This window comes from Malurus melanocephalus, unplaced genomic scaffold (assembly GCF_030028575.1).
Source record: "Malurus melanocephalus ecotype Western Australia unplaced genomic scaffold, MMel_1.1 scaffold_110, whole genome shotgun sequence".
NCBI lineage: Eukaryota > Metazoa > Chordata > Aves > Passeriformes > Maluridae > Malurus > Malurus melanocephalus.
In genome coordinates, this window is record NW_026623342.1 from 317365 (window position 1) to 339216 (window position 21852).

General features: G+C 38.2%; 2 protein-coding genes across 2 annotated transcripts in view; one reads left to right on the forward strand and one right to left on the reverse strand.

Annotated features, from left to right (window-relative positions):
- The first annotated feature begins 253 nt into the window (after positions 1 to 253).
- ABITRAM (actin binding transcription modulator) lies at positions 254 to 4115 on the forward strand. The gene is made up of 6 exons (XM_057369443.1): positions 254 to 358; positions 436 to 487; positions 2693 to 2822; positions 3523 to 3599; positions 3671 to 3740; positions 3809 to 4115. Exons 1-6 carry the CDS (start codon positions 292 to 294, stop codon positions 3935 to 3937), a joined length of 525 nt encoding a protein of 174 aa, XP_057225426.1. The 5' UTR covers positions 254 to 291; the 3' UTR covers positions 3938 to 4115.
- Positions 4116 to 4176: 61 nt separating this feature from the next.
- The window catches only part of CTNNAL1 (catenin alpha like 1), a 56686-nt gene continuing 39010 nt past the window's right edge, over positions 4177 to 21852 (reverse strand). Inside the window, exons 9-19 of the mRNA XM_057369436.1 lie at positions 19776 to 19934; positions 18278 to 18370; positions 17821 to 17971; positions 11812 to 11849; positions 8800 to 8850; positions 8548 to 8702; positions 7743 to 7791; positions 6896 to 6952; positions 6658 to 6777; positions 5439 to 5522; positions 4177 to 5343 (exon numbers count right to left, since the gene is read on the reverse strand). Coding sequence (XP_057225419.1) covers positions 5182 to 5343; positions 5439 to 5522; positions 6658 to 6777; positions 6896 to 6952; positions 7743 to 7791; positions 8548 to 8702; positions 8800 to 8850; positions 11812 to 11849; positions 17821 to 17971; positions 18278 to 18370; positions 19776 to 19934 — 1119 coding nt within the window. The 3' untranslated portion in view covers positions 4177 to 5181. The remainder of the gene's footprint in view (positions 5344 to 5438; positions 5523 to 6657; positions 6778 to 6895; positions 6953 to 7742; positions 7792 to 8547; positions 8703 to 8799; positions 8851 to 11811; positions 11850 to 17820; positions 17972 to 18277; positions 18371 to 19775; positions 19935 to 21852) is intronic.

A 21852-nucleotide genomic window follows, 5' to 3' on the forward strand; every position in this document is an offset into this window, starting at 1 on the left:
TTTCAATTTAAAGTACCCTTTTGGTTTATAAATATGATCACTGTAGTTGTTACTGTATCGCTGCGGGCCAGAGAAAATAAACCACTGCACCAAACCCGCAGCGTTTGAGCGTTTTTCACAATGACGGAGATACGGCGAAAGATGATACAGCTWTCGTTTACCTTTTCGGGGAAAACAAGTAAAAGGAATATGTATTTCCTTAGGGTTTCCCGTGGCGGGGCGGGGAGAGGGCCGGGCCGGAGCCGCCCTCCCGCCGTCATCGCTGCGCGCCGCGGGCCGGGCCGGGCCGGGATGGCTGAGGGCGCCGTGGCGGTGCCGGGCGGCGCCGAGCGCTACTTCACCCGCTGGTACAAGCCAGGTACCGCCGGGACCGGGCCGGGCCGGGCCGGGCYGGGCTGTGCGGGGCCCTGACTCCTCTTTGCGCCTTTCTTGCAGACGTGAAGGGGCGGCCGTGCGAGGATTTCTGCGTGCTGCAGCACTCCAACAGGCGAGTGGCGCTCGGGGCCACCTCTGCCCCCGGGCTGCACGGGAGGGAGCGGCGGTGGCTGCGGCAGCCGGCACACCGGCACACGGACGGAGCTGGGCTGGGGCACGGCACAGGCGAGCCTGCCTCGTCCGGGAAGGTGGGAGGATGGGAGAGTGACAGATGCGCCTCCCCAKCCATTAATTACTGCTCCAGTGAGAACAGGGAGGCATGACTCTTCTCCCCGCCCCCAACACCCTCCCTTGCCCCCCGTACTGCCCCGCAGTGCCCGTCCTGCTGCCCTCGCTCTGTGCACCCTTTCCTGCTGAAAGGCCATGTGCACCGTCCCTGAGGTGTTAATGGAAACCCTGGAACTGGCACTCAATGCCCTGGTCTAGTTGACATRGTGGTGTTGGGTCATAGGTTCAACTCGATCTCAGAGGTCTTTTCCAACCATAATTTAATTTTCTAATCATGAGTCTAAGAAAAATATTCATAGGTATTTCCCTAAAGACATTCTGAAGGCGTCTGTTTAACCTGATTTATAATTCCTTCAATTTGAACAAACATGCAGCCTTTTCCATATAGAATTTAATTGCTTTTCCTTGTACATTTGTTTTCTAATGGATGGTGAAGGCAAGAGAGGAAAATGTCATGTTTGACTTCTGCTTGGATGTAGTTGGATATCCAGTTATTTAGAGTAAATSAACCCTGTACCTGATTTGGAATCCCATAATGTGTCTTACTGCCCTCTGCTGTAGCCTGTTAGGGTTTCTGGGATGTTTAGTCCCAGATGGAAGAAMAGAACCTAACTACTGTCCACAGAGAAACCGGCAGTGCCAGTGGCTCGTGTTGAGGGAAGGCGAGGCAGCATTTCTGTTCTCAGTGGGTTTCCTCCTCTAAGAATTCAGGGTAAAAGGAGGAATGTGCTTGGCACAGGGCAGAACCACAGGACTTCTCTCAGCCTCTGGCAGTTCTTTCTCATTCTTTCAAAAGGGAAACCAGAGTATCTTCAAATAAGAGGTGTGACAGTAACGCAAGAAAGGACACCCTTGCATCTGTACTGAATACTAAATATGAGGTTACTAATCTCAGGTGTCTGATACAAACAATAGTTAAAATCCTGTTGATTTTTTAAAATTCTATGGAGACTGTTTTTCTATTTTAAATTCTGAAATACTGGTACTCCTGGATTCTACAGCAGCTTAGCCAGATGTTCTATAAAATTATTATGTATGGGGCAGTGGCTCAGTTTGCTGTTTCTAGTGTGAAGTTGCTCAGTTTGCACACTTCTAGTGTGAAGTTGTCTCTTGTTTTTTTGTTTTGCCTGGTCTCAGCTCCATCAGATGACAGCTCAAACAGATAATTTGTCATCTTGCCCTTAGAAGGAGCCTTGGGTGAAGGGAGGTATCTTTGCTGCTAGGACACGCTGGATGCATTCACCAGGATCCAGCTCCCTCTTGTGGGAGCTGCAGTCACAACTTCCGAGGAGTGTGGGGAGATGGAGACGGCATCCTCAGGGAGGGATTTGGTTCTGTGCTCTGGTTTTCTGTGCAGTCACTGTTMCTTTAATTTTGGTCCTTGCTCTTGGTTTTATGCCCTCAAACAGAATAGCTTTCACTCTCTTCATTTACTGACAAGTCATGTTTGGCATTAAGCATGGTTCTAGGCCAGACAGGCTGGTCTCTTCAGCTGGGCTTGTCTCAAACTGTCCAGTTTMATGGCAAGAAATAACCCTCCTTTAGAAAAGAATGAAACGCAGGCAGCAAATTAACCACAGCCCAGATGACCGAAGGATTCATCACTGTTAACTGTTCACCACAAGGGGCCTTTAGCTGTTGAGAAACACTGCTTTGTGTTACMTTTTGTTATAAAAGTGCACTGGGCTTTACTTGTCTCAATGTGGGTACCTACTTCAGCTCGTGGCTGAAATGAACCAGCCATGCTCCCAAGGGGTACAACAGAGAGAACAGTATTGGCTTATTTGAAAGCRGTGGTTCTGTTTCGKTAAGAAGCGYAGGGCTTTTGATGATGCAGTCTGGTATCTCAAAATGAAGCATYTTCTATTGAAGTGGCTTTAGGTCAGAGTGTCATTTTCATTCAGTTTGGTACAGYAAGTGTAAATCAAATAAGATAGGCAGAGGAGGTTGTGGAAGCTGCTTAGAGCACGAAGGAGAGTGGCTTCTTAAAACTACAGTGGAGTAATTGTTTTTTGCTTTTTTTTTTCAGAATCTGTGTCATCACCTTGGCAGAAGCCCACCCCCTTCTTCAAAGTGGGAAAACAATTAAAAACATTAATTACCAAATCAGTGCAAACTGTAGCAGACTTCAGAATAAGGTCTCTGGGAAGTCAAAAAGGGTATGGCTTTTTGATTTGATTAGTTTTCCTGTTAATCTCTCACACTGCCTGAGATTTTTCTGTCCTTTCTTGGATCGAAAGCCAGCAGGTTACTTTTATTTTTCATTTTACTAGCCCCTCTGAAGTTGAAGAATTTAGACTTCCTCAAGAGGTGCCTGTCTGCCTGTCCCAGCCAGGGTCTTGCAGTGCTCCTACAGCRCTGGTGGTTTCCAGTATTACTTAAACCCACTTGGTTCTAGTAAGTTTTTTGATAGTGTACAGAGGGAGATGAACATCCSTGAACTGATAAAGTTTTTTCCAAGAAGATGCCAAGGATTTGGAGACTACTGTTTTTTCAAGCAGATCTAGATAGCAGATGGGTCAATTCAGTGTGTTTCACGYTGGATTTTTGAAGGTGCAGTTTACCAAATCCATGGTGCTGCTCCTCTCCTCTTGCCCCTGATTTTAATCTCATCAAACTTCAAGTCTGCTAGTCTGTAAGAAACTTAATTATTACCAAATCTGTTAGCTTGTAATATGCTTCTGTTTGATTTGTGCATATAAGTTGGCATCTTCTCTTCTGTAGGGAAGCAGAGCTCTGGAACTTGCAATGACCTGTAACTATCACTCATCCTTCCTTTYTGACAGTGGTTATGGTAATACTTCACCAAGCCTTGTGTAATTAAGACTACATACGTGTTTATTTATTTTCCCAATGCAGGGAGCCCAGTTTTTAACAGAACTTGCCCCTCTGTGCAGGATATCTTCATCAGATGGWGAGGAATACACCATTTACAGGTGAGTTTTTTCCCATATTCTTCTTACCTTGACATACCACACACATCTACTAATTCTGAACACTTTTGCAGTTGCATACGAGGGCGGCTGATCGAAGTGAATGAAAACATTCTTAGTAATCCCACGCTTTTGCAAGAAAAGGTAAGACACTTTCTTGTTCTTTATTTTCCAGCTTTTATTTCACTGCTAACTTCAGTCTCGCTTTTTAGCCATCAACTGAGGGGTACATCGCAGTGGTTCTACCCAAATTTGAAGAAAGCAAGAGTATAACTCAAGGACTTCTGACGCAGAAGGAGTATGAGGAAGTTTTGTTGAAACGCCGCAATTCCGCTGCATGAAATCAATTCTACACTTCCCATCTGTATTTGATATTAAATAAGTGACTTTTATTGTACACTGTGAGTTTTGTAGTATTGAAAAGGCCCAGTGCCAGTTTTTATAGGTGGGACTAAACTGCTTGATTCATAAAAGAACAAACCAGTTCAAATAGTTTGTATATTAAAATTTCTGTAAAAATTTGGTGTAAAATTTTTCTTTTTCTCTCAATTTTAGCATGACAGATTTTAAARTAAGCTCAGAATGACATCTTGGAGATTATTTATGTTCATCATTCAGCTTTGCTTCTGCTTAATGCAAGCATAGTACATAGAGAAAAATCATAGCATTTAGCCAGCATGTAATTTAGCTAAACTAATCTGGAGTTTCCACAGGTGAGTGGAAGATAAAAATGCAACAAAAGCCTATGTACAAAGAGCAGATAAACTTGAAAATATGTATTTCACACCAGGTTGTATTTTCATGGTATCCTGCAGTCAAATAATGCCCTTTGTACAGAATTTTATATTTATCAGTATCTATTTTCTTCAATTTTAAATGGCATAGTTTCAAATCTGCATGATACTTCAGTGTTCTACAGGCAACTCAAATTCTGCTCAGCAAGTTTTAATAAAAAAGCAACAACTGCCATCTACAAATAGAGTAAAAGAAAAAGGGTTTGAGTCAAGACTATTAATCACTTAGAAATACAGTTTTGTAGAGATGAATCATGTCATCAAGATTAAAATTCAGGGGTGCAGCTATTGAAAGAGGACTTTTTTCCCCTAGAACTACTTCATTGCAGGCACAACTTGTAACTAAGGTAACAAACATTTCAGTGCTTCAGGCCACAGCCTTTCAGATTCTGTTCCTGATTCTGCTTTATCAAATACATGACTGAAATAGGCCAGAGATGAGTTTACAGACTTCAACAGTAGTGTTACATATAGCATATGCAGCACAGGGGTCTTTACATAAAATGTCTATTAGCAGCATCTTTGGGTTGACACATCCATTAAGACATTCATAAGCATTAATTACAAAATCGGTATCAACAGGAGCATAGGAAAGGCATTCACATTATAAAAATACAGAACATTAGACTAGCTGGTGTTTTAATGGCTAAGTAACAGGACATCTATTAGATGTGACAAAAGGTCAACAGTTTTATTTCAAATCAACCTGGCTTGACTTTCCACAAATGAAAGCAGTATTGAAACTTCAGCAAGTGTTATTTTCAAATTTTCGGCATTTCTCAGTGCTGTAATTACTTGCTCTCTAAAAATGTCATGTTTGTTACATGATTTTCTAAAGACTTGATGCCAAATGTGTCCACTCTTCTTTCTGGAGTACGTGCATTTGTACCAGTTCGTATTCTGTCTTCTTTCCATGGTGGAGCAGGCTTAAGACAACCATTTCCTGCTTTACTCTGTGTATATATGTATAAAAGATAGCTTAAAAACAAACAACCCAACCAACCAAACCCTGAAACTTTAAAATAGTGCACATAAGCCTAGTACTCACCTTTCTCAGTAATTTAGAGCAAAGTGGAAGAAGCTGGCATAACAGAGTCATCACATTCCTTGTTTTCAAAATGCATGCATCAACCTAAACAAGACAATTGATAATAGAGTAATACCACTCAATACTTGTATTAGGCAGTTTTTGATATGAGATGGAGATCTGCTTCAGGCTGGGTTAAGTAATACTTRTCCTTCTGAAATATCTCCTGATCAAATGGGTTTGCCCATTTTTTTTCTTAGTTTCTCTGTATCATACATGTAAAACGAGATTCCCTTACGTTAAGCCATGACTTGAATTATGATGCAGACACATCCTAGGAGAATGAACTACTAATATAATATTAAACAGTAATAGAAGTCTCTTAGAAAGGAGCTCTTACCATCTAAGTAGGAATCATCACAATTCTWCATGGTTTTCCTTTTGTTTTATGTCCTGCCAGCATGATTTAGAAAGTCATGTATCATCTAAGCCTTACTTTTTATGTGAATTACACATTAAGTTATCTTAAATTTTAATACTCAGCACAGGTCACAAGTCTGAGCCCTCGAACTGTGTACTGATACATCTCTGTACAAACAGACTGGATTTAATTTAGAAAGCATAAAACAAGCTAAGCAGTAGCCCCAGTGTCCTCATACTGGGTCTGAATGGCTYGCATGCTTTAGCCAGTTTCCAGCCCTGCTGGAAAACTGAAACACCTTTTCCACAGCTGGATGGAAATAAACATCCAGGTGCATGGAAATGGTCTTGCTCACACTGATCATACTGCTGCTCAGGGATAYTGATCCCCTCTGATCTTTGCAGATCTTGTGTTAACAGTGCTGAAAGCTTCATGGCAGCTGTCTCTGTAGTTATTTATAGCAAATATGAATATCGGAAAAAAATCTGGACAGTCTAGGGTTGACTCCACCTACTGAGATGCAAATGTGTTTTAGTAGAGGAGTTGGGGGTTTGGAATTTATGTTAAGCATCAGTAGCAATAACAACAGTAATTACTACAGTGGTGGAAAAAGTATAACTTTCATTAAAAATTTCATCACTGAAGTTCACACTGAGGTGCATTTAATTACAGTTCCTGTTTATCCAAATGGAATTCTACTGGATTACAGTACTATTGCATTCTAGTGCCATATTTTAACTGGAGCATAAATTAGTAAGTTATTGTATTTCAAAACAAGTTATGCATTCCTTYGAGGAATATAAGTATTTTTTACTGTACCTTTGTAAATGTAGCACTTTTACCCTGAGCAGAGGCTTTAGCTGTTATATGGAGCTCCTTGCACATAGAGATGAGTTTTTCAGCCTCCAACACAAGCAAAGGCTTGTCATCATCATGTACCTGGAACGTGGTTCAGAAGACAAAACAGTTTTGTGTTAAAGACTCCAACATTAGGTTAAGGGAGAAGACAGCACAACTAGCTTTTAAGCAGTATCACTGGTGTCATAAGATACATCACCTGATCTGAAAGAGCRTGAAGAGCTGAAGCAAGCTTTGTGCCCTCTGTGGCAAAAATCTGAAAGGGGGAGAAAGCATGYACAAAATGAACCACAACATAAGTTAAGGCTTCTCCCCTCCTGCTTTAATAGTGTGTTTTTAAGCAAAAAGGTAGCAGGAAATACTTGTAAAAATTGTGTGTATCTATAATTCACAAGTCAGCGGTTTGCAATGACTTCTGAAATAACAAGCTTCACCACAAACTRCCATCCTCACAGATGAGCAGAGTGTAAAGGCTTTCCCTTTATATATTTAAAAACCCACAGCTTCCAATTTCTCACACTGTGGCAGCTCACAAATGTTTTGTGGGTATGTGACACCTGCCATGTTTGTCTATTTGTCCTTTCAAAGGTAACCTGTCTCCTGTTACGCATGCATCCTAGAAATAGTATCTCACATTCCTTGATTCAGGCCCTTGTCTTCTGTTTGCATTGGGCAATTTTTTACATTTTTCTTTCCCATGAAAATCCTGCTGCGCAGACTAGGGTTTAGTACCTGCTAATATTTCCAGAGACTAAAATGAGTGACACAACAAACACTACAAATGTGTTGAAGTCCACTGTATTTGCCATAATGCCAGTTTGCTCTCCCTCCTCCTCCTAATTGTGATCTATCAGTGTAATGAATCCAGTCTGAAGCTACTAATGGAGCACTGGGAAGTTCACTTTTAGAATATTTAGGCTGCTCAAAACCTACAGCTGCCACTCAATTCATGGTACACTGTACTTATGTGTGAGGAATCAGACACTGAAGTTCCAATTTGACTTCACTCAGAACATCTATGTCCTGTTTTATTAAAAATACATTACCTCTGCCTGATGAAATAAATCTTGAGTAGTTTTGAGAAGTCCTTCTCCTCTGTGGGAAATAACGAAAGCAGAAGATATGCTGTTTATAGACTACAGATTATTTTGCCAGGTGCTTACAAAAATTATAGTCTCACCACTGAGCATTTTACAGTTCACACCACTGGACTGTAAATATCAGTAGTTTAGAAGATACTAGACAACAATAACTACAGGAACTACATTTCAAAGTATTACACAAAACACCTCGGTAGGTACAGCACTGTTGGGGAATTCACAATRGCTCAGTTCTCACAAGATGAACAAGAATAGAAATCCACGTCTCTGGCATACTGAGTATTACTGGACTAGTAGGTTACAAAAAAAATCTCACCTCTGGTAAAAAATCCCAAGCAAACCTAAATTCTTCAGGTAAGAAAGCTGACATTGCACAGGCAAGTTTCACTTTTCAGTACAACAAGGATCAGTAATTCTCATCTACAGGTATATACTTGTGCTTTAATTCCCTTAATTTTCAACATATTTATGAACATACTTCTTAAAATGTTTTTTTGTACCCAGGAGATATTTAAATAGATGCTCTCCAACAAAACAGGTGTTTAGCCCTTTAAAAATAAAATTAGGGTTTTTTTTCTTTTTTTAAAACACCTTAGAAATTCACAAAAATTTATAAAGCCTGAGGACAGAATCAAGTTCCTTTCTAAATGGGTCCCAATTATTATGCTCTGAAAATGAAGTTGTGTTATTTCTTATAAACACTGTTAATGCTCTTTTTCCCACCAAAATTAGCCGTGTGCAGTGTAATTACCTGGTAAACAAATACATGGAGTAGGCCATACTTGACATGCCTTGCCCATGTTGCACAATTTCATTCTCCTGATCCTCCCATTTCTCAGTCTCAGAATCCACATCAGATGTTAGCAGATGCAATTCTAATCCAAGTTTTGCAATTTTYGCCTGCTCCTGTAAGTGGTAACCATATTTATGGCACTTAAAAACACATTCTTCAACAAGATAAAAATATGAAAGGAGTTTTTTTACTAAAATGATGGCATCTTACCTCAGTATCTAGTTTGACTGGCTTTAATGCTTTCAGATTTGCATTATGCTTCTGTTTCAAACAAAAAATAATATTTTTAAATAAAAGGAATTGGTAATCATTTTACTAACAAATCTTAAAGAGGTAGTTCTATATTCAGAGAGAGACTTTGCAAGAAAGTTCCAGTGGTTCAAACAAACTTCTCAGCAGAAACTGAGAACCTGGTCTGATGTGCCTGTACTGAAATGGCAGGTGCAGATGCCCTGAAATTTCAAGGAAAAGACCTCTTCTGCAGTTCTCAGACTCCACTTCCTAATGCAGTAAAGTTTCTTTGGTATTTTCATGTGTTTCCTTCTTTTATTTAAGTCATGAACTATCCAAAATAGCACTCTATCTGCAAGCCAAATATTGGCTCATACTAAACAATAATTAGTACTAATGATGTGAGTGGATTACCTGGTAAAGCAGTGCTTGCCAACTGATGACACACTTATGCAGGAATACATAATTTATTTCACATTAATTTGCCATTCTTGGCTTTCATTTCATGWGCTGTTGCTGTCACTGTGCAAAGACAGCAAAACCACCAGATGTGGGAGCCACAGCCCACATTCAGAAACCTCTGGACTGCAGAGGAATGGCAAGTACAAAGTCAGTATCATAACTTGGAGAGGTGTGAGGCACAGGAGGAGGAGGATGGAGCACAGTCTCAGTGCGGGACTGAGAGCCTTGTCTGAGACTCTGAAAAAAGCTGCTGCTATTCATTAGTGGGAGTACTCGGGCAAATTAGGCTCAGTAATGCCTGCAGGTGGAAAAACAAACAAAAAATAACACTGTTCATTGTGAACAGCATCAGAAATAAGATCCAGGTGCCATTTCCATCTCTCACTTCARTAGTCTGAGCAAAAATACTAATACTGAAGTTCCTAGTGCAATTTCGTGCTCAGTTGATCTTTCTGCCATTTCTCTTTTCCCATCCAAAAATGTTTAAATATTCTGAATCTGTTTAAATATTCAGATTAGACACTGCAATTCTGCCTATGTATTAGAAATGCTGATCTCATATCCAAAGATTTAGCACAAAAGGTAAGAACTGATACTCCTAATTGTGATTTAAATTTGACCATACTGCATATTAGAAAGGCAATTTAAGAAATGCTGKTTTTAAGGCAGTGTCTTAAAGAAGGAAGAAGACAAAACCAAACTAGATTTGCTTGTGAACACAAACTTTGGTCTAGAAGGTATGGCAAATATTTAGACTGCAGAGTGAAGRGTATTCAAGAAAACCAGCACTCTASCACAGTTTGTTTTTCTATCAACAAATAAGAAACTTCCMAATGTTTTTGCAGTTTTCTCCACTCTAGTGTTCACTTGAATTATTTGAGTAGTACCACTGTTAAAAGTTAGAGCAGTAGATGGGTTATTCTGCTTTTAAAACATGATTTGACACTTCATGCTTTAGAAAGAAAGTATACGCTTGCATGAAGCACACACATGAATCATCACTGCTGCTCTGGTCCTCATCTACAGCATGTCTAGGACGCCAGTCATTACCAGCAAAGAGCACAGAGCAATTAAACAGATGTAACAAAATCTGAAATCTAATTAGTTCGGCAGGAACAGTGTGGCCTCTGTGCAGGCACAGCGTGGGCGTCAGCCAGGCACAGCAAATCTGTGGTGGCAGTAGGGGGAGGAGAGGCTCTGCTGAGAGGAACAGTACTGGGAACAGAAGCCGTTCCAAAGCTCAGAGCATCAGTCAGGCAAAAAAATTACTCTGTAAAGAAACTCTGGTATCCTATGGATGCAATCTACATTTCCTTTCTAGTTTCAAACTGTGCATTAGAAACTCCCCACAATGATAAGTATCWTGCAAAACTCCAAAAGAAGGCAGCAACCTTTCAAACAATAACCAAGCAGAATGATTAAATGCTRGGCACAAAGTTTTTACTGAAGTATTTAAAAAACGTACAAATCCATAAGTGGGACTCTGACTTCAAACATCTGATTTCTAAATAATGAAGTCCAGAAGCTGTGTCTTAGTCAAACTGGTAAAGGACAGAAACCTTATCAGAAGTTTCAATATTTAGTTCCATAACTGTGAAATTCACCCGTGCTCATACAGCCTAACATATTCTATTTAAATCTGCAGATTGGATTGATAGAGCTTTTTTGTAAAGATKGAATTTATAAAGCTTTTTTCATTAAGTGTCAGAAGTACTATTGTGTTTGAAGCTGTAGAAATGCATAACACAAGACATCAAGACAGGATCATCTAYAGTACAGTTTATAGAAAGAAAGCAAGGAGAGAAAGAAACAAGCTAGAGCTTACGGTCCCTTTTGAGATMATTCTTTCCCTTTTTCCTACTAATGAAAAGATGCAGTTCATAGCAAGTGAATCAAATGACTGATTACATGACACTAACAAGGCTTAGGAGGTTTTCTAACACACAGACACTCTCAGAAACACTGTAATGTAAATTATAATCAGCTAAGGATATTAAAAATCTCACAACTAAAATCTGAGTATTTGGTGTAACTTTTCTCCTACATTAAACACATTTAAGATCAAAGAGGGAAACAAGAACCCATTATTTAAAGAGCCTACAACAGGCTCAAACATGACCCTTTGTTCCAAATGCGTTAACTTAGGCTACAATGTTAAGTCTTGGTAATCTCATTTATTTTTGCTTTTAGTAACTGTAGCATATTCCTAGCGTTTTAATAGCAAGAACACACTTTTTTATTATATAGCGTGACAGTAGAACATGTGGTAAAAAAAGGCATATAATTGAACAGGATTTAAAATTTATGTACAACTACATTGATTAAAGCATACTACATAACTAGTTACCTTAGTCTTCAGTCTGTTTATCATTCATTTAATAAATTGGCAAAGTTTGATATTTCACTGTCAGCCATCCAGTCAGATGCATGTTACCAAGATACTGCTATGCCCCTATAAAGTTGCAGCAAGGAAAGAAGCCAGAGAACAGCAGATACAGAATAAACACAACAAACCAAAAAGTAACTTACCCCTGGTCTGGGCAGTGATAGGTAGACACGCTTCTCTCCTATGAAGAACACACAGGTTTATACCAAATTTGTATGTATTTGTATTTCAATCAGTGGGATCAAATGCCTTACTTCACCCTTCCTTAAATCGCAGTACTATAAAAGCAAATTACTTACCTGTAATTCCTCCTCTCTGAATACAGSAGAAGATCCTCTGTCTCATGCTTTCAGAGACAGGCCAAGAGCTCTGTACTGCTCAGATTTTAGCTCCCAGCAACTGGCAATTAAGAAAGCCTCTCTAAACAATTTCCTTCAGTAATATTTCTAGTTCTCTGCATGTATTTCACAAGGAAGTAAAGCAACTCTCTTCAATGACTCATTAGCTACATGCACTCATTTTGCCAGAAAATACACAACATAAAATCGTAGTTCCATGTATGGCTTTTCTTGGCATGGGTTGGATGGTCTAAAATTTGGTACCACTAGTGAGAAATACCTAGGTATGTTTTCCTAAGTAAYGCGAATAAAAACCTCATGTTGTACGTAATGTAAGTATCCCATGTGTGCTGTATTTTACAAAGAAAAATGTCCTACAGCATTTTACACACTTAGAACTGTTTCTTTTATCACCAATATTCCAAGTCTGAGCAAAACGAATTAAGAAAGAAGAAATCCTTTTTGGGTGTTACCTAAAAGTTGATAAGAAGAATTTATTGTCAAGAAGAAACAGTACCTGGGCTAGCAGCCTAAGGAGTTTCAATTACCAGAAGCCATAGTGGCCTATGAACACTGGCATTTATTACAATAGATTCAGGAGAGGAAAGTCTGCTAAACCAAATAAAAAAAATAAAAACCTTAAGAGCTAGTAAGAAATTAATATTACAAAAAACCAAACCAAAACAAAACCCAAGGGCTATTATAACGGATGTCAGTACAGGTTTACATAGAGATGATTCATCGCAACAAAGGACAAGCAACAAACCCCTCTACAATTGCCRATTCCTCCCCTCGTGTCAGCTCCTAGAGAAATTCTATTCAGCATCCTCAGAGGACAGTTCCTTTGTGCACTCAGGATGTTTTGAAAGCATGCCCTTCATCTCCTGACACCATAGAAAGATCATAAGCTCCACGTCTAGGCAACTGATTCCTAAAAGTTTAGGACATCAACAAGTGTCCTTCAAGCCTTCTGAAAAATATGAAAAATGTAACATTCCTTTCTAAGATCACCTCTTCCTTCCCCTACCCAATGTTGCAAAAGATGAATGGGCTAACAGGGCACAAGCTGTGTAACTATTTTTTTTTTTTTCCAAATGCAGTTATTCAGATATTAATTGCCCAAACATGTATCCAAGCAAGATTTCTGCCTAAAAACTGATACAAATTACGAGAACATTTACAACATCCTATACATCAAAATATCAGCTAAAGGGCATGTTAGAAAGCATGTAAGACATACCAAGAACAAAAGCTAACTTGCAATTTTAAAGTGCTGCAGTATAAAAGATCTCCTTGGAGCTACATAAGAACTTGTTGTGCCTTGTTAAAATGTAAAAGTTCAAACACAAAAAGCTTTGACATAACAAATGGAATTCAAATGCTCACTGCAATGACACAGTACTTGCACACATATGGTAGGCATTTAGAATTATGGAAACCAAATGGAAGGTGGTGGGAAACAGAAGTAAGGAAAAAAATTGCCTTTGCTCTTCTAGTAATTCTTATTATTTGTCTTTGCAAGGTTTAGTTGCTCTCATATTCAGAAAGAAAAAAAGATCTATTTATTCACAAAATATGCACACAAGAAACACACTTCATCAGAGCCACCGATACCAGACCTTTCAAAGAGCAGATCAACTCAGGTCAGAGATAATCTTTCTTAATCAGAAAATACTTAATTCCATCAGTAAAATCACAGAACTTTTATTTGATTCCATTAACAGAATATACACATATAATTKTTTAGGTATTTAATTTCCTTAGTTTGTGTGTCAGATTTTTTCTATTATATCAAGAGGCTTTTTTTAATCACATTATAATATTTTTATTTATTTGACTCTTTTCTTTGTTTTTCTTAATGCGCTTTCTTTAACATGTTTTTTCCTTTTTTTTATTTTCCACTTAAAATTAGTTTGCATTATTTCATTCTCTCTGTCTTCCAATTTTCTGCTTTCTACTGGTTCCAATCATATTTTTCCTTCCAAATGCCTCTATTTCAACTTTTAAGTTCTGCTTTTGATGTCACTTCTTCTCTGAGAGTACGGCAGTATGCCTGCTTCACTCTTCTTTCTAGAATACCAGCTTCTTAATTCTGAAATTCTGTCTGTATTACCCATTCAGCAACTACAGCCTCTCAAAAACATTGTGATCATTCAACTACTCACAAATCAGGTGTGCAAAACAAAAGAGGAGGGCAGGAAAGTATGTTACCTTCAGAAACCATTCTCTCACTTCTCACCCAAGTTACAAGGGAGCAAATCAGAGGATTATTTACATTCTTTTCCAGCAAGTTGAAACYAAAACATTAGACAAAAAAGAGACTGGCTGACATCCAGCAGCTTGGATCGAAGAGAGGTACTTTAGTCAGGTGGTCCATCTCTAAGTACAAGAACCTCAGAGGTAAGAACCAAATGGAAATGAACCAAACTATCCCTCTGTGGGCAGAACCAAACCTCCCACACCTGGCAGGAGCCACCCTCTTGAAGAGCCTGTCACTGTCCTCAGCCCAGTCCTGTCACTGTCCTCAGACCAGCCCAGACACACCAGCATTGTGGAGAATGGGCCTCCTCACCACTGGATTAAAAAGTATTTTAGGATTGGGCAAAAGAAGGACAACTCTACCTTGCTGTACAGCTCTGCACAGCACAGAAACATTTCCAAAATACATAAGGATTACTGGGCTGTGGTGTGCTCACCAACCTCCCCCACCCTGCTGTGCCTGTGCATCCTGCTCCCCGAGACAAGCCCCTTTCAACTTGGCCATGTTCTGGTAAAAGTTCATTAAATTGAGTATAATATTGCTTCACTTTCAAGCTAAATCCAGCTCTACCTCTGTGAGTTTTGAACCTCAGCATGAGCAATACTTCTTTTGCTGTTATCAAAAACTCACTGGATAAGGARCTATGCAATTGCTCATAAAAACAAAGAAATGAGTATAAACAATGTGAATTTAGTGTAATCCGAAAATGCTTCTTTTATTTGATGTGTCCAGCACATTTAGTCACCATTCAATTTTTGCATCTTAAGCTGTATTCTGAACTCTCTAACAAAGCCAAACATTTAAATCTGTGGTACAAAAATACAAGTTTTTAAACTGAGGAGAAAAAAAATATATCTTTTACTGTAATTCTATCTCTTGTTACATACAGTCACAATTTTACTAGGAATAAAGCACTTGATACATTTTAGTCTGTAAAATAAAGACACCTTTACCAACCTCAACATTAAGACAAGTATCATGAATTACAAGAATAAAGTCATATCAAACATTGTGGAACGTCATTGTGTTTGAAAGCAAAAGTTCTGTGAATGCCACTCCTACAATCTCTTAGCAAATAAATATTTTAGTTTAATTTATTTATTGAGTTGCCAGTTGTGTTTTCTCAGAGAAGAAAAACATTCAAAGTGGCAAGGTAACTTCAGGGTATTTTCTGGTAGCAAAAAGCTCATGATAYTTGGGTGAGATTTTTCTCCTCCCTTATTTTTTTCAACGACAAGAGTCACTCTGAAGTCCAACAAAGAGTTGGGAAGAGAAAACAAGCAAACAAAAACAGATTAGCCCACAATATAGAGGAAAACTTTGTAGAAGAGGGGTGGATATACGAGACCAAATTACTTCTAAGGTGGCTACTATGAATCAATCCAGACCCAGAGAAAAGTCTCTTACTAGGTTGGGCCATGGAACAAGGAAAATGGAGATTTCTTAACATCATTTTGGCAATACAAGACCTAATGCAGTCAAGGTCAGAGAGAACACGAGATATGATTCATACCTTACCAGAGGTGGTATCAGAACACTTTATGCTGAAAGAAAGACTGAGGAAATGAGAGACACTAACAAGAACACACTTGTGTGGCTGTGCCAAACAAGAGAAGTCTTCACTGCATCACATGTGACAGCCTCCAACCTGCTCAGTAACACCTACCCAATTCTCCTTTCCCTCCTTCATGCATGGACATKGGGTTGCCCTTGTGAAATGATGCTTTAAAGAAAGTGGAAAAYACTACTTATGGAAAATGTGTTATCTGCCATCAGCAGCCCCAAGAGAAAGTTATTAACTACAGAGGAAGCTACACATCTGACATCAAGAACAATTTGTTTGGAGAGCCAAGTATATGCTTTGCTGTGGCTGCATGATTCTCATCCTATTATTTTTAAATACAGTAACATATATTTATATGTGTACGCACACACACAGAGGGATATAAATATATAGAAAGGTGATCATTCAACCCTGCTAAACCAATRTATGAATATGAAAAAATTCAGATAYTGCATGATCAGCCCTAAAGGTTCCAAATTTATTCTAATACATTGACAATAGCATAATACCATAATTTAAGTTTCATTTTATAAAATATTATTTTTAAAGAAAGCGAGTATGTCCCTGGCTCCCAAAACAAACAAAAAACACCTGCTGAAAGTTAAAAGGCCTGTAAACAGGATCTCTGATTGCTGCACCTATTTATGTGGTATTCCAGACCAAGGTGAAAGAACAGATGGACTAACAATCATGTTTTTTTCAGAAGTCTCAAACTCCCAATAACTTGCACTCCACACAATTATTGTAAACCCACTCAGAATTTCAACATATGTTTTCTTTTTACAAGTCTGGAGGCTCATGCACATACTGATTTAGCAACCAGCAGTAACAATTTAAGATACTACGACCTGTGGCTGATTGCTACTTTGCTTGAAATGCTGGCAGAAGAGAACTACTTACACAAAAAATCAAAAACAGAAAAATAAACTGACAAAATAAARTCTAAAAATGAAAAAAGTCTCAGTAGCAAGATGAAGTATTGTATCATTGATAAAGTGTCATCTAACCTGMATACGGATTTACTTCTTCTGTATTTTAGATACAAAAAATTAAGTCCCCGTGTTTAGCTAAATCTAAGCTTTTAAACCTGAGAAATTTTCTTAAAAATACAAGACATTCAGTATTATTACATATTACATTCTGTCTGTATGCAATTATACCTTAAAGACTGAAACAAACATGTAGCTATGAGAGATGTGACAGGCAACACTAATGACATAATCTGAAAAGAAATTATGGGGGATAAAAATGAAAACTGAAATGCCTTCAATTTCAAGAGTAAAATACCCTATTCTAAAATTAGACACAGAACTTCTTTCCTTAAGATTCCAAGATTTTCTTCTACATGTTGTACAAATACCAATAAACTTACCAACCAGAGAAAATATCCCAAGATTGTGTAGAGTCATCAGAAATTCCATCCAGGAGAAAGGAGAGCAGTTTAAAAATCAAATAACTACATTCACTACATTATGAAGTGAATACAAGGCAAGCTGACAGCATAATATATATATGCATAAATGTATTTTTCAGAAATACAGGAAATTAATTAAACATGTCACAATTCATGTTGTATSTTGACTGCCATGAGCTAATGGTATGTCCTAGACAAAACAAGGGGTGGATGAAAGCCCGACACCCCTTGTGTTYGGACATTGCTGGCAAAGAGCCATGCCCAACACTTTTGTGTCCTTTGAACTGTTCCATTTCATTTTGCTAGAACTAATCCCAGTGCAGAAAATTAAACATACCTAATCTTGCACAAGTTAGGTTTTTAAATATCTGGCTGCTTTTATTTGAAAAAAAATCCAATAAGCAGCCTGATTTGACATCTATACAAACCCAATATATTTGTGTATTACTACCTAAATCCCACAGGATGTCAAACTGTTTACAACACTCCTCTGCTAAGAAAACAGAATTGCTTAAATCACACTTAAAATTCTTAGATTTAGAGTTACATTTTTCTATTTTGACACAGCATTCTTACCTCTTCTTCCTTCAAACACATCGTTGATTTCTCTTAACAACAAAGACATGTCACTCAGTTGAGACTCCCAGGCCTCACAGAACACCTCAAGATTTTCTTTTGCAATCTTGCTAGATGGATGTAATGCCAAGGTTTCTGCAGCAGAAATTATCTGGACAAAGAACAAAGCATTTGCTATTGCAAGTCCTAGTACATCGTGTTCCACATGAATTCACAACTACCTCCACAGGCAAAACACAAAATTAAACTGCTACTATTATGTCTTTGTAGTGTATTCATCTGACATTTGCAGGCTCAATGATCTTTCTTATGCATTCTTTTAACTACCACCCAGCATGAGAGAGTAATTTCTGCTYAGAAATGCTTTGAACAGGTCAATATAAAGTCTCCTAAAAATTMATTCAACTAGTTTTTACTGATTTATATATAAAGGAGGCCAGTTAAAAGCTGAACATACCTGTGGGCCAGTGACCTGAAAGGTATCTTCTGCATGTATGCAAGTAATCTCTAGGGGCTCAGTTCCAGAAACATGCCTCAATAAGCGACACATCTGAATTATTTAAAAAATATGGAAAGTATGGTAAAAAATGTGCTTTTATTAGTAGTGAGAAAAGGTGTACCATACAAAAATACAGACAAACAAATACRAAGTTATTGACAGTCCTTTCAGAAATTTACTGGGGACTTCACAGCTGGGTGTTTCTCAGGGAGAATTAACAATAAAAATGGGGCTAAATCCTGACTTGGAAGGTGTAGAAAACCCCCAAGAGTAAGGAAATTATAATAAATCAAAACAAATTTCACATATTTATGACTAGAAATGAACACATAGAGAACTTGGAAAAATTGTAGCATAAGTAACTTCAACAGAACAGGCTTATTCAGCAATTAGCATGTGGAAAATTCAGGCTTTCATCATCCAGGAAACTGAATAATCTTTGAGCAAATCAGTGTCAAATTAGTCTAGGGAARTAATACTGTTCCCTTTATCTTTTTTCTTTTTTTTAAGCACGATTAAGAGTGAACTTTGGGTCGAGAAGGAACATGGAAGTTTTCCAATCAAAAGGAATTTTTAAGACAGAAACAGCATGTATGAAACTTATTGCACTGTCCATCATCAGAGATGCTGTAAGATCTCACAAGGAAACACTATTTAACCTCGTGGTTATGCCTGAWAAATAAAATTAGTGTCTCACAGGAACACTAAATAGACACAGATCAGTAGGACAATATAGCTGAAATTAAAAATTCAAAGCATTGTTCTGTAAATCCTGGAAGTTCAAGGGTGTTGCTTCTGCATGTTCATACTTCTGGGATGAATCCTCAAGTCCTGCATATCATAATTTTTACAAATGAATATTGGATACCATGCAAAGCACAGCTGCTGGCATCACCATGTTTCAGATCAAAGTGATCTATATATGTATGTCTCTGCTGGCATAGGTGCCTCTGCTTGTCTGTGAAATGAGACCGCAACAAGGTACATGTGGCTGACATCCACTCCCCACACTGCTTTTCACAAAGGAGAAAGATTTTCAGGAGCCCTCTTGACTGATCTTCACAAAATCAAACTCACTGCATTAAGAAACTTAACCCTTTTCTTTTAAGCAGCAGGCATCCAGCAAYAGCAGAATCCAGATACACAAGAATACTGGAAATACACAGTTATCTCCTTTTGGATCTAGAAATTTACTTTTTTATCAATATTTTGGCCAAATGTCTACATACAGATTGAGTCTAGATCCCTGAGGAGAACTGTATATTCCTTCTACAACATCTGCATGCCACAGTGATACTTCTGGCTCAGAGCCAAGAACACAAAATTCAACAACATACTAGGAAATAAAATAAAATTACAAAAACACAGACCTAAGCCTTCCTAAAGAACAGATTTATGCAAATCCAGCCACTCATTTTTTAAGTGTCCTACACAATGAAAGCAGCTGTGAACTCACCTCAACAAGCTGTTCTTTCTGCTCTGATAGCTTGCAAGTATATTCTGCAACAGCTTCAAGATTTCCTTCTACTCCTGTGATTTTTAATGCTTTGAGAACCATATGATCTGTATGGTATTTTAGAAGATCTGCTGCCAGAGATGTTGCTGCACTGTGGACCTTGAATAGGCATTAAAAGGAGAGATAAACCATGGAAGTGAAAAAAAAATCTATCCAGTAGCAAGTCAAACAAGCTTAAGAGACAGATTGATTTTTCAAGAAGCAAAACATTTACTGCCATGAAAGCACCTATACAGCTTGCTTATTATCTGGAGTTTTATTTCTTCAATTGCTATTCAATGAYAAAATCCACTGCAATAAAAAAAAAAACCCACACCAAAAACCTAAAAGCTCCCTTACAAACAACAAAAATCAACTCTATAACCAAATATGGAGAGAAACAAAAGGTCAGCCAGGTAAAATGAGGCATAAAGTTATTACACCACTGCTTTCTGATTATGCTATACCTAGGGGAAAACCAGGCCCATGAATCTATGGGTCACCAAGTTCAGCACAAGCAAAGCAAAATGGCAACTCCACTTCTTGTAAGCAACACACATTAAACTGTGTGAATCAGACTGAAGCCATGCAAATCTGAATTTATAATAYATTAGAAATTAGAATTATCAGTGATGCAAAGAACAGCTTGATTATTAATCAACTTGTGACACAGTCTTAGGAAAGCATAAAGCACCTTTTCTACAAGGAGATGGGTCTTGAAGTCTCAAAYACTCTCCCTATGCTCCCAACAAGCAAGGAGAAGCTTCTTGTTTAAACACATCCCTAAATCCAGACACACACTCAGAAACTGTGCTGTGAARGACTCTGCTCAGCTATCAGTGACAGTTGCTGCTAGTTCTAGTAACTAGTCCGTAGTTACCTGTGCCCTGCAATCAGCCCCATCTTAATAACATTGGTAAAATCAAAACAGCAACCTCTTTAGAAATAGCAGAATATGCTCATAGGACTATTGTGAGTCTCGTAATACTGTCCTCACTTTGCTAGACTACACTGAGAACAGAACAAATTTGGTGTACAAGAGAAAGTATTTTTCCAGCTCTTATAAATGCAATGAGCTTGGAACTGACTGTGTAGAGAGGATTGTTTACTGGAATGGTATGTTGGGGTTTTTATTCCACTGGACTCTACTTTCACCCCTTTTCTCTGCCAGTACTTCCTGTGCATCCAGAATAAAGTTTTTCTACATTTTTTTTTTAATTTCACAAAAGACAAGACAACTGAATTATAGCTTCAAAACCTGCTGCAATTGTTTTTTTAGAGGGGGAAAAACAAGCTATGACAACCTGTTATAAACTATTTATATAACATTGCTCACATGGCATTAAAAATTAGCACAAATCACTAATCCCCGAAATGAAGYCAGCTCTGAAGAAAGGACATCTGAAAGGCTTGTAATGTTGGAGTAGGAACTGGCAATTCTCATTTATATATAGACTACACAGAGATTACCTTTTCATTAGAGATTCTTTTCATCCTGATCTGAAATAGAAATATACTTCTACTTAATGCTGTCTCTGATCATTAGCAGTAAAATCCAGGAAGGAAGATAACTTTTGTTTCTTCCATAAAAAGACAGAGATGGGTAAGAACTATTTTAACAAGGTTGTCTTTTGTTCTCAGCCACTTAGGCTCTCAAAAACATTTTAATTAGAGTCACAGTATTTTAATTTAACCAGCAGAAATCCTGGTTGCTGACTGAYACACTGCAGCAGCCCAAGACAGACAGGACAGCTCTAAGCCATGTACAGAAGCATGGCCACWCTGGAATAAATTCAATCACTACACAATGAAAAAAAAAAAAAGACATAATTCTCTGAACTTACTTCTAAGAGTAGCATGAATCCTTTCTTTCATACACCATATTCCAGCCACCTGTAGCTTTATGATTTATGCAATTACATAGTCACATCCTAATTTGACGGGGAATTCTTCCACCTCATTCAGCACCCAGGAACAATGTTACTCAAAAAGGATAATCTTGCAGTTAAAAAYGCTGCTTTGGAAAAGCTGCTACTGA